This window comes from Spea bombifrons, chromosome 2 (genome assembly GCF_027358695.1).
Source record: "Spea bombifrons isolate aSpeBom1 chromosome 2, aSpeBom1.2.pri, whole genome shotgun sequence".
Taxonomy (NCBI): domain Eukaryota; kingdom Metazoa; phylum Chordata; class Amphibia; order Anura; family Pelobatidae; genus Spea; species Spea bombifrons.
The window spans coordinates 37,826,174-37,839,324 of NC_071088.1; the positions used below are offsets into that span (position 1 = coordinate 37,826,174).

Sequence of the window (13,151 nt, forward strand, 5' to 3'; positions counted from 1 at the left end):
TACTGCATAGTATGAAATAAAAAGGGTAATAAAATGTTAGTACTTTGAACATTAAAATGAGTAAGGCAGTTTGCGATTTACATAACTGGAAATCTGAAGCCACTTAATTACTCAGAGATCTCGCCTCTTGTTTTGTTTTTGTAATATATCCCGACGTCCAAGATTTGGATGTAAAATCAGGTGTTGTGTATGCCACAAAGAGGAATATGAAAGGCGACTTTCCATAAAAAAAAATAAACAAAAAACCTTTAAATATTCTGCATGAAATAGGAAACATGCATCCATTTGCGTGTATGCATATACACACACATTACATATATACATACACACACTGAAAGTCGAACGTCTGGATTCCAGTCCAAAGGACATCAATCACATTAAAAATACATAGGAGTCCTTTTCCAAATTACCCCAAAAGATATAGTAATATAGGCAACTTTATCAAATGCCTTTTGAAAAACATGTCCAGCAGAATATATTAGTCAGTGAGGTCATTAAAATCCTTGAGATGAATATTGATGGCAAGTCATCAAAAACAAAAAAAAATCACGTCTGTCCTTTTCAGTCAGCCACTTAGTAAGTTTAACACCTGTGTGTTCTTTTTTTGAGCCTTGGTCTTGCCAAGAGGTTGCAATCCACATAGCAGTGGCTCGGTAATACCGCCATGTTACAGGCACAGGAAATGCTCAACGATCTGACCATCAATCAACGAGGTAAAGTGTTTTTCTGACGCAGTTTGTGTGGTTGGCGTTGCATCTTGTGCGAGTGGTTTCTTTAGTTTTGATATCCGGTGTAAGGTTCCATATTTTGTTAACTTGGACTCCTGTAATAAGAGAAAACAATAAAATACTCATCTTATACACAGCCACACTACAACTGCTCCAAGTCACAGAATTTCAACCACATAATTGAACCGAAGACACCATACTGAAAAGCACTAGGAACAGTGGCAGTATCATTTGGGTAAGCATAAGTTTTTATATATAAATTTGCTAACGATTTCTCTATCACACTGTACTGATAAAGAGAAAGCACCATTTCCATGCATGCATGGATTTCTGTGACATTTACACCGAGACACTGGAGTTTCCCCATACATCATTTCCAATAGGTGTTCTTTTGTGGGTGGTATAAGTACAGTCAGTGATCTCCATGTGGCTCTAGCATGGGGAAGTAAATAGTCCCACAAAGGACTATTTGGCATTTTGAAAGCCCTGAGAGAGGGTTTTTCTGAGCATAAACCAAGTTTGAAACGACTGCACAAAGAGACTTCCCCAAGTTCCAGCATACCAACCCTATGACCTTTCCAATGTTGGTCATAGAGGCTCAACCTATTAATAAAAACATAGAATTTAAGAGCAGATAAGAACTATTTGGCTTCTCTATTCTGCTCATTTTCCCCAATGTTATAACGGTAATTGGTCCTTGGTCTTGTCTTATATTCAGGATAGCCACACGCCTATCTCCTTTAAGACAATGCTTACGTATAACAAAATTACCACAGTATGATGTTAGTCAAGACTTGTTGAAACAAGTTAAGTTATGTCATTATGTAACCAGGTATCATTTAGACCGCCAATTCAAATAGTGGTGGGTCATACTAGCAGTCACTTCCTTTAAAAACACCAACATAGGCATAAAGTTAATTAGGCTCATAGGCGCACAAAGTAAATAAACCCTTGGCAGATATTTATTTTCTCAGATAGTTTCACCGCATAAAATACAAACATTTACATGGCTTGTTCTTTTCATACAATTTCTATGAAAAAAAAATTCTGTATGTGCCTTTGGCCGCATATTTAAGCTTTCCATGAAATATAAAAATATTAATGATGGAATTCAAGATTAAATAATCATTTGCGGGAAGGGTTTGTGCATCCTTCAGCATTGATGTTCTTAATGCTGCATTTGGTTATAAAAGTGTTACATTCAGCAGGGAGGGTGGAACAGCACCTTTGAAAACAAATGTGCATAGCGAGAAGTGTAAAGGAATATGTGTGGGGACAGCTTCCTTTGTCACTTACCAGACTACATTAAGCTGCAGGGCATTTTGATACAACCCTGATTGTTATCTTCACTGATGTCCAGTTTCTTCATCCTGTATTGATGGATCTCCCGAACCAATGTGTAAAAGGCATCTTCAACACCCTAATGAGATAAACACTTTGTTAATTCTCTGCCGGGTTCTTGAAAGGAAAGGTTACAGTCATTTTCTTTTGATGTGCAGAGAGACAAAAATAAATACACCTCAACAGATATATGCTCCCTTGCAAAAACTTAATCCGATAAGATGTTACCTAATCAATGGTGGCCAGGTCACAGAAGAAAACAATCAAAGAGGACAGATGCCAGTATTAGTTTTAATCTCCAGTACCTGTCTAGTTTTTGCTGAAGTCTCAATGAATGGGATCCCATAGCTCCTGGCAAGTTCCTGGGCCTGTTTGGTGTCTACAGTTCTTGTTGGTAGATCGCATTTGTTACCCACAAGTACCATGGGTACATCATCAGAGTCTTTCACTCGCTTAATTTGCTCCCTGTGAAGGAAAGTGAATGTGAAACAGACACCAAACATACAGAAAGCAAATGTCATAGATACATTTTTTGCGCATGTAGTAAAAAGTTTACTGCCTGGCAACGGATTCTGGGATCCCAAACAGTGTTTTGTCCATTTCCCCTAGCATAGTGGAAAACCATCGCCTGCATTTTGTGGACTTGTGATTGACAGAAGCCCTTAAATTAAACACACTAGATTCATGCTCCATTTGCAAAAGTTTTAAAAGCACAGGAATAGGTTATTACATAGGAAATGTATTGTATAAAACATATTCATGTACATTTCATGTTAATTCAAATATTAATATACAATTGCCATTGTCATCTTCTGGAGTGCTGCATGTAAGAGAGCCATCTTGCAGGCACATCAAATGGTTTAAATTACCGGCTCACACTACAATGCTTGTGCATTTCCTCTGTAAACCTATTATCACAATTGCAAACAATCCCTAGGGCCAAGATATCCTGTACTGTCTGCTAAAACAATGCAGATACAGTCCAGGATATATTTCACAACTTTGTACTGGGAATGACTTGCCCTTTCCCATTATTGTTACCTATTGCTCTTTTACATTAAACAACAAAAGTAAATCACGCTGCTGAGTCAGTCTCTCTCACTTTTTCCATTTTAAACCTGTGGCACACCATATTGTCATCCTGCATTTAGAATACAATCCCAAGCTAGAAGTTACTCTTCCATGAAGAATGCGAGGACGCCTGGTCATAAGACTCAAGCTGGATTAGCCAGCTCTTACCGGTATATGCTGATATCTGCAAAAGACTTGCTGTTGTTGATGGCAAACACGCACAGGAACCCTTCCCCTGTTCTCATGTACTGGTCACGCATGGCACTGTACTCCTCCTGCCCTGCAGTATCCAAGATATCCAGTAGGCAAGTCTCTCCATCAATCACTACCTGTTTCCTGTACGAGTCCTGAAAATGACATCAGACACTTACACCACAAGCAAACAAGACTCCACGTGAGTTAAAATACAGAGAGCCCAAAACCAGCAAGAAGAATTATTGGAAGCATAAACAAATATTGTGGAGAAGGACAAACAGCACATAATATGTAACAAAATACACATTCAGCAGGTTTTAGAACAAAAACACGCATTCAACGTTTGTCATCCATTGCTGCATCTGTTTAAGTGTTTGCTCTACATTGGCCTAGATGACAATAGGAAAGTGTATTTTATATATTTAGGTAAGGTGGTGGAGAGAGGGGATAGAGTATTCTAACAAACTCCATGCGGGTGCCAAGTAAGAGGTGGTATAACTAGACAATGCGAGAATCGGTTCCTCCTTCATCCATATCTTTTATACTTTAGGGGCCCAGTCACGGAGTTTATTTGACATTTTTCTTGCTGCGTTTAGTAGATGTTTGGTGAGCTGCATTAGAAGTCCATCATCCTCTTCAGAATAGAATATCCGGGTCATTTACAAGGAATAAGTGGTGAGGAATATAAAGAAAGAGTTGGCATTCCATCTTTGGTGCGCCAAACTCTAAATAAACAACCCTTAAAGAGGTGCACTTGGAGACGCAGTGAAGGCGGTCAACCCTTCTGTGACCCTTCAAGGGTCCAAGATTCATGAAATCAGCCCAAACCAACTGCCCAACATACACGGTTCGAGAATTAATTTTTAAGTTACATTTTAGACATCATATAATCCTCTATATCATCTAAAACATTTCTGACCTGCAGAAAGAATGTATCTCACCTCTATCGTAGGATCGTACTCATCAACAAAGTGGTTCTGTATGAGCTGGATCGTCAAGGCACTTTTTCCAACACCACCCGCTCCCACCACCACTAATTTATATTCAGTCATTTCTTTAAAGCCGTTTCCGTTGCTACAAAAACCAAAAAAAAAAGCAGAAAACAGTTAGCTTTGGCATAACAAGGTAAGGGACAATTAACGTACTTGCATAGGCAAATACCCAATCCTTGATATGTCATACCTGTTATGTTTCTATAAGATTGGATTTTTTTGTCTAAAACCATATAAAATTCTACAAAGCCCTAGAAGAAGGTGTGCTTTAATGGATGGAGACCATATTTACATTTGTACGATGTGATAATTTGAATACAGATAGATGCTAAAATTCAGTTAAATCCTAGAAGATAAATATATGATCGCATACAGCAAGAGAGTTCTCATATCTCTGTATATCTATATGACATCCTGAATGTGACATTATGCATAGAAGATTCAGATTATGTATAATGATGTTAGCAACCAGGATATTTATCTTAGTAACCGCTGGAAGAAGAGAAGGAAGGAAGAAAGAAAGGAAACGGACTACGTGTGATTTGAAACAATTGCACCAAAGACGTGCCAATACCTTAAATGGAATAGTGTGTTCTTTTACTGTTGTCAAAAAACACATGGGTATCCAAGGAGAAATAAGGACAATGTTTGAAAATGAAACCTCGTAACAAAGTTCCTTATCTGTTTGTCATAAGCATAAATGAGTATGTGTCATTGTGGGGAAAAGAATAGAATACACATACATTAGTAAAGATACCAAATTCTCTTTTGAGAACACAGAGTACTTAAATGGGTATAATAGTTAACAGGAGAACTTCAGCTGGAGTAGCTGCCATGAAACTCTGCAGAGGACCACGAGATGGCTACCTACTACTAACTTCCATATTATAATTAAGCTATATGATCTGTGGGGGAAACTCAGGTTTGCTGCATGGATGTAAATCCCCCCTCCCCCCAAAAAAGATAGGTTTTCTTAACATTTCAAGATTATATTTCAATGCATTATATATTACATATAATGGTTCAACGCATATGATCCTCAGTCAGTGGCATTACAAAGGGCCAAAACGAGCCCTGTCTGCGAGAAATCAAAGACATTCAACTTCAATGGGTTTGCATGTGGCTGCTGCTCATCTCTAACTTCTATCGGTTACTATGGAAACTCAGCTTTCATATACGCAGGTTGCGCCGGCATGCTCTGGAGCACATGAATGAGCAGTGTACATAAGTACACATCCTGCTTCATTAGAAGCAGACAGGGGAGGGGAAAATGAATAGGCGAGTTGGTGAAACGACACCCTTCTACCCGACTCAATTTCATGTTTAGTGAATAAATATCATTGTGTTGACACGAAGCATGGATTTTTCCGTCTTAAACCCCACAATGAGCCGATTATTTATGGCAACACTTATTCGCTTATTCTGCAAAAAATAATAATAATAAAAAAAGATTATGTAGCTATTTCTAGCTGGTGAAAAAAAAAATTGAAGGATGCAGTTACTCAGCACGTGTTTCAAGGGCAGGGGGGTCACTGTAAATAAGAAGTATTGACTCAGAGACACAGATAAAGCCAGTCTTTCTAAAACCTTAAGCACTGTAGAAGCTATGGAACAATGTATAGTCAATCATTCTATTGTGCAGATGTCTCAGAGGAGAGACTCACCCGGTGGTATTTCCTCCCCGAGAACTTCATCCCATCCTTACGCAGATCTGCCGATAGCCCTGCATTCGCACTTCACAGATCACAAAATCCCCATCGGCACCACTTTCTAAAACCCTTACCAAATGAAGGCCAAATTATGGATCACCTTATACAACGTGAAAAAAGTAACTTCTATGCATTAGGTGCTATACGCAAAAGTCATTCCTCCAAACCACTCCCAGAAACAACCATGTTCAATTTCATTCAGAATTTATGCCTGTAGGGCTTAATTGTCACATGACACCAAAGCAGCCACTTTTATGTTTTTGCCAGAAGCACCTTAAAAGTTTTTTTTTTTTTTTTTTAAAACACGATTCACCCTTCATATGAAAAAATAAAAAGACAAACCTGCTAAGTTTATTTGGTTCCAGAGAGAAGAGAATATTATGTCCAAGTGGAACATCTACATAAGAAAACCCAGATTTAAGATACTTTGTTGTGATCTTCTTTGATATGACGAATATCCATAAAAAAACACCTTACATTATTATTTATTGTTTTATATATATAGCACCATCATATTCCACAGCGCTGTACAAGGACCTAGGTAGAATATGACATAAAAATCTGATTTACGGAAAGGGGTAATCCGCAACAAAACCCTATCATCCCAATAAGCAGAAATAGAGACACGAAGCCACAATCCCGCGGGTTTATATCGGCAGCTAAGCAATCTCGGTTTGCTCTAAGGAGGTAAAATAAGGACAGGAATCTCACAAAAGGTTAACGCTACATTAAATTAATTGCCTCAGTCCGTTTGATAAAAAGCCAACGACGTTGCCACAGCGGGGCAAACGCAACGATGAATATGCAATACCTTCAGAAAAATCAGAAGAGTGCTAAAATATTCAGAAAGAAAATGCAAATTATACATAAGGGAATGCGGTGAAGAATATGAAAACCGCGGTGATAAAGCAAAACATGATAGTAAGAAATGTGTTTAGGGTGAGTGAAGGTCAAAGAAAGGATTGCAGTTAAAGATCCCTAAAGTATACAAAGATGATCACATTTGGATTGGATGAGGTGCTGGCGCTTTAAGGCCAGCGGCCGCCTGATGATATAAGCTCAGCTGATGGCTGGATATGCACAGACACGCGGTATGTTTTTATGCTCGCATTGCATATGGCGACCATAACAAGGCGCTGCTCTAGAGGCAGATAGGGTGAGCGTGTGTGTGGGGCTTTCGGCCAGTGGCCCGTCAGGCATTTGTCTGTATGTGCCTTATGGCCAGTCCGGACATGAAGATGCCCAATAGCGAATAGGTAGAAAAAACGTCCGCAGAGGATTGTGGAAACTTGTAGTGGATCGAAGGTGATTTGTTAACGCTTTGTTGCAAGGATCAGTAACTATGAGAAATATGTACATATTGGTGTGCACACACACACACACACGATCCTCAGCCTAACACAAGCCTTAGGTCAGCCTATTGAGGGCAGTCTTGGCCATGTGGAAAGTGTCAGTTCTGTAACTTATTATGTATTGGTTTTACATATCTCTGCCATATTCATATGGCATATAGCTTACAAGGGCCACAGAATGGACAGTTACTAAGCCATAATATACACCAATCTCCCAGAAAAAATACAATACAATAAATCTGAGAAGCATTAACGATATGAGATTAAGTGGGTTATGATCCAAAATGAAAAGTAAACAGCAGTAACCAATAATGAAAGCGAATGACCGAACGGTGTATATATACAAGTGATGTTTAAATGCCTGGCATTCCACTGCTGTGTGAGACAGGATGTTGGTCCAGTAGGGGAAAGGAAGCTAGATTACTGGGGAGACTGGGAATGGTTAAAGCCAGCAGGAGACACGGCACTGGCTGCCGGCTTTGGTGGTGTTTAAAATATTTCCCATAACTTCTATAGGCACCCGATGCCTTAAGGGATGGGTTCGGAAACCTATGTCCCACCAGGCGCTGACTACGAGTGATGGGAGTGGGATCGTGGTGGCGAAGCTACAGATGGTGTGGCAGGCAAGTGTGCAAGGCGAACACGCGTAGCCTCAGTAAACGGGATGTGTACACGCACAATGAAGCACTACATACCGTCTCTTGTCTGGTATCCTTGTCCGCCCTCCCGGTCCATACACCAGCCCCTTCACCAGGACTCCCGGCCTCTAAGACTCTCTGCTCCTTCCCTTGGAGGTCCCTCTCCACCCGGGCGCACCCTCCACCCCAACTTCAGGCACTCACTTCCGCATCTACTGAGCCAAACCTCGCGAGACCATCCACCCTTCCCGGTTGTATTCCAAGCCTCGCTTTGATTAGGCAATTTGTGTCACATGCCGATGTTTCGAATTTTGTCCGGTATAATAAGAATCCATCCTAAATTCCTAATGCGCTGATTGTATCTAAACTATTCTGTATTTGGACACCTTGATGGTATATAATGTGCTTTATATAGTAGCCAACTAGTGAAAAAAACTGCAGTAAGTGAAGTGCCAGGAAACAGACAACCAAATACACACCAGGACAGGCTCTACCGCTTGAAACAAAAATACACCCCCCTCCCCAAGACAGGCTCTGCCACACTGACACCCAAACACACACACCAGGACAGGCTCTGCCACACCGACACCCAAACGCACACACCAGGACAGGCTCTGTCACACTGACACCCAAACCCCCCCCCAGAACCTTGTGTATTGCCCCCTTTGTTCATTTATGCCCCCATACCCTTGTATATTGATTTATGTGATGCCTCAGCCAATCCCCTCCCTTGTGTATTGATGCCCCTGCCCTTTTTGTATTGGCTAATGTGATGCCCAACCAACCTCTTGTCTATTGATGCCCCTACTGCCATGTTTATTACCCCCAGCCATCCCCCTTATTGATTTTGTAATGCCACAACCCAGCCACCCGCCTTTTGTATTATTTACAATGCTTTGAATTTTGCGGCCGCACAATGGCTGCTTTGAACTTCGCATCCGGGCGGCCCGCTTTGAATGATGGTCTCTCGCAGACCACTCCATGTACAACTCCTGTCAGTTAAGAACAGGAAACTGAGGCTACAATTCGCACAGGCTCACCAAAATTGGACAATGGAAGACTGGAAGAACGTTGCCTGGTCTGATGAGGCTGTGACATACGGATGGTAGGGTCAGATGTTGGTGTAAACAACATGAAAGCATTGATCCATCCTGCCTTGTATTATAGGTTCAGGCTGATGGTGGTGTAATGGTGTGGGGGACATTTTCTTGGCACACTTTGGGCCCCTTGAGCATTTGTACCAATTGAGCATCGTTTAACCCCTTCAGGACTGGGTTTTTTTTATCATGTTTGCGCTTAAAGACCAGAGCCGTTTTTGTGTTTTTGCTGTCTTTCTTCAACTGTAATTTCTCTCTACTCAATTAGTATACCCCCACAAATCATATATTTCAGCACAAGTAGGACTTTCATTTGAAACCATATTAAGCTGGGTAGTTGTCAGAGTCCACGTACCGGAGCCAGACAAAGTAACTCACCCGAGTACCCGCTATTCGCGGGTACCGGATCCAGCGTCGCGCCTCCAGCTTCTTCCTCCACCTTCAGCGTAACTGCTTCTAGGTATGCGTGCGCCCTCTACAAATTTTATGCGTCTCCGTACAGAGATGGCAAGGAACACGCTCGGTTGACGTGAAGCACGGGGGCAGGACGTCCTCCGAGCGGAAAGTTTAAAACTCAGCACTGAGCTGTGCTCAGTGCTCAGTTATTGTGCCAAGTACAGCAGTTTAGTTCGTGTTTCGCGTGATCCTGATTTCTAGTGTACCGAACCCAGCTATTCCTTTGACTCTGCTGCCTTCCCTTGTCCTGACCCTGGCTACTAAACGGCTTATCCTGATTTCTAGTGTACCAAACCCGGCTATTCCTTCGACTCTGCTGCCTTCCCTTGTCCTGACCTTGGCTACTAAACGGCTAACCTAATTTGTAGTGTACCAAACCCGGCTATTGATCTGGCCCTGTTTCTGCTTTGTGCCTTGGGTTATCCTGCATACTCGACTCCACCACCTCCCACACCTTACATAATAACCGAGCCCGCAGGACTTACCGACGCCATCACTACACTGACCCAGCAGATGGCCGCCATAAACCAGTCCCTTCAAGAGCTCCAGGCGAGTCAGAAACAGCTGACACAACAGATGCACCTGCTTCAGTTACTACAAAATGCACCAGCTGAGCCAGCAGCATGCCCCTCAGGCTCCTATCCTGGAAGGGACCTCAGCCCTCGAACCACAGGTGCCCCTACCGGAAAGATTCTCGGACGACCGCAAAAAATATTGTTCCTTCATTACATCATGCCAGATACTATTTAATTTGAAGCCTAGGACCTATACCTCAGACTACAAGGTTGGGTTGTCTACATATACCTGTTTATTAATTTTAATGCAATTATGTGGATATACAAGGCTATGTTTTCCAACAATAAAATGTTCCATTTGTTCTTCACAATCATGGTGGTCGTGACAACTTTTGTGAACTAAGACAAAGATCCATCTATTAGCCTTTTGAGGCTGGAGACGATCCTGAGGGACAGACGAAGGATTCATAGGGTATCTATAACCCTAACTAAGCAACCCATTACATGGGCACACCACCTTCTCCACAGCCGTAGCTCTCTCCTGGACTCCTGGCCTTCTTTCCATCACAACACCCTCAGCTATCGCTACCTTAAGGTCTCTTGAACAAGGGAGATGACCGGTAGAGGACTATATAACGGAATTCAGGCGGCTGGCCCTCGAATCTACTTGGAATGAGTCGGCCCTCCACGACCAATTCCGTTGGGGCTTATCTGAGATGGTCAAGGATGAACTAGCTCGCACTACTATTCCTGTCGGGCTAGAAGACTTCATCAAGCTCGCCACCCAGATCAACCGCCGTCTCAAAGAAGACTAGAACGTCAATCCTTCAACACTCCCTGGACCCCTGCTTTGACCTTCACTACAGGATCTGTTCTTCCACTGGAAGAGCCAACGCAAATAGGCATCGTCCGAGGACCCTTATCTCCCGCTGAAAAAGAGCGACGCAGAACCTTGGGACTTTGCCTGTACTGTGGTCGAGCAGGCCACTCATTCAATGACTGCAGAACTCGTGCTAGTTTTTCCAAGGTGGCGTAAGAGGTCTGTCAACCTCCTAGCGATGGTGGACTCTGGAGCTAGTGGCAATTTCCTGGACTATGATCTAGTGCAGTCACTCTACATTCCGAACTCTTTGTAAGAGACACCCTAGCTCTATTCAGCTGGTTGACGGCAGTCCTCTGAGGACCAGTCCTATTATCCGAGAGACCACCACCTTGCTACTCAAGATTGGAGATAGACATTCGGAGACTATCTGGTTCGACGTCTTACCTTCTCCCATATCTCTTGTCATTCGTGGCCTTCCTTCTATCAACTGGGAGACAGGGGTTTTCCGCTTCACTTCCACTCACTGTAACCAAACCTGTCTGAAGAAGAAGAAGGCTGTATGTCTCACCTACATCACCACCTCTCCCCAAGAAATACCTTATAGACGGTTTAAGGATGTCTGAGTCTTTGGGGGCTGAAAGACTTCCTCCTTTTCATTCCTACGATTGTCCCATAGAACTGTACCCAGGAGCTGCCATTCCATTTGGCCGTATACATCCGTTGGCTGCACCTGAACTCACAGCATTAAAAGAATACATCAATGACAGTCTCGCTAAGGGGTTTATATGACCCTCTACTTCCCCAGCAGGAATCTTTTTTTTGTCCATACAAAAGATGGAGAACTATGACCCTGTATTGACTATCGGGAATTAAACAATATCACAGTGAAGAACAGATACCCTCTTCCACTCATACCAGAATAACTTGAAAGTGTGCGAACAGCCAAGGTCTTCACTAAAATAGACTTACGGGGGCATACAATCTAGTGAGAATCCGCAAAGGGGATGAGTGGGAAAACAGCGTTTAGATGTCGTTACGGCCACTTTGAATATCTGGTGATGCCGTTCGGATTGCGTAACACTCCTGCCACTTTCCAACATTTAATTAATAACGTCTTCCGTGATGTCCTGGATCACTGTCATTGTATACTTAGGTGACATCCTGGTGTTTTCTCCATCCCTAGAGACACACCGAGAGCATGTCTGTCAAGTACTCACGAGGCTAAGACAAAACGGACTATACACTAAGCTGGAGAAATATGTATTCAAGGTCCAAACCGTTGAGTTTTTGGGCTATGTCCTTTCTCCCACAAGTATCCAGATGGATCCCAAAAAGGTTAAGGCTATTTTGCACTGGCCACCATCTACGGATCGGAAAAGGGGTACAAAGATTACTACCAAAAGTTAATCAGAGATTCCTCCAAACACGTGCAACCTTTCACTGCTCTTACCACAAAGAATACCAAGTTCACCTGGACTGATGCCGCACAGAGGGGGTTTGACTACCTTAAGAGTAAATTTGTCTCAGCACCCATTCTCCAGATGCCTAACCCTAAGAACCCTTACACCTTGGAAGTGGACGCTTCCAACACTGCTGTAGGTGCTGTATTGTCCCAAAGGCAAGAATCAGATGGGCAGCTACATCCAGTTGCCTACTTTTCCCAAACTCTCACCCCAGCCGAAAAGAATTATTGTGTAGGGAACGGAATCTATTGGAGATCAAACTGGCCCTGGAAAAATGGTGACATCTCCTTGTAGGTGCACTGTACCCTGTCACTGTATTCTCAGACCATAAGAACTTAGAATACCTACGTTCAGCCAAACGTTTACAATCCGATTGGCAAGGAGAGCCTTGTTTTTTTACCCGTTTTTAACTACACATATGGGAGAGTGAATCCGCCTTTGTGTCGCAGAACACAAAGACGGATTCACTCTCCCGCATGTACGAGATCCCCACTATAATCCCTTCAGAACAAGACAGTTTTATCTCCTGCACATTTTATTGCGGTGACCCGCGCTATTTGGGATGCAGTTCACCATTGCTCTGCACGTATCACTCCTCCAGATATTTCAGGTTTGCAGCATTGTTACAGTCTCTACTATCATAATGACCCCCATCTACGTACCTTTTGCAACCTCTTCCAGCCTCTTCTAAACCATGGACTGACATATATATGGACTTTATTACTGATCTTCCGCCTTCAAACCACCTGACTACCTTGTTGGTGGTAGTCG

At 42.5% G+C, this 13,151-nt stretch overlaps 1 protein-coding gene across 1 annotated transcript; it reads right to left on the reverse strand.

The window, feature by feature from the left end:
• Positions 1-298: 298 nt before the first annotated feature.
• NRAS (NRAS proto-oncogene, GTPase) lies at positions 299-8,215 on the reverse strand. The gene is made up of 6 exons (XM_053457579.1): positions 8,084-8,215; positions 4,277-4,409; positions 3,309-3,487; positions 2,375-2,534; positions 2,025-2,148; positions 299-823 (listed from the first exon to the last, which is right to left on the reverse strand). The coding sequence occupies exons 2-5, from the start codon at positions 4,385-4,387 to the stop codon at positions 2,029-2,031; spliced, it is 570 nt and encodes a 189-aa protein (XP_053313554.1). The 5' UTR covers positions 4,388-4,409; positions 8,084-8,215; the 3' UTR covers positions 299-823; positions 2,025-2,028.
• Positions 8,216-13,151: the final 4,936 nt, after the last annotated feature.

What these genes read in the sequence shown, in the direction of transcription:
- NRAS (XM_053457579.1), bottom strand. Translation starts at nt 4,387, where the DNA reads ATGACTGAATATAAATTAGTGGTGGTGGGAGCGGGTGGTGTTGGAAAA. An exon ending in AGTACGATCCTACGATAGAG is followed by an intron (nt 3,488 to 4,276) that starts GTGAGATACATT and finishes TGTCATTTTCAG; the next exon opens with GACTCGTACAGGAAACAGGT. An exon ending in CTTCAGCAAAAACTAGACAG is followed by an intron (nt 2,149 to 2,374) that starts GTACTGGAGATT and finishes TTATCTCATTAG; the next exon opens with GGTGTTGAAGATGCCTTTTA.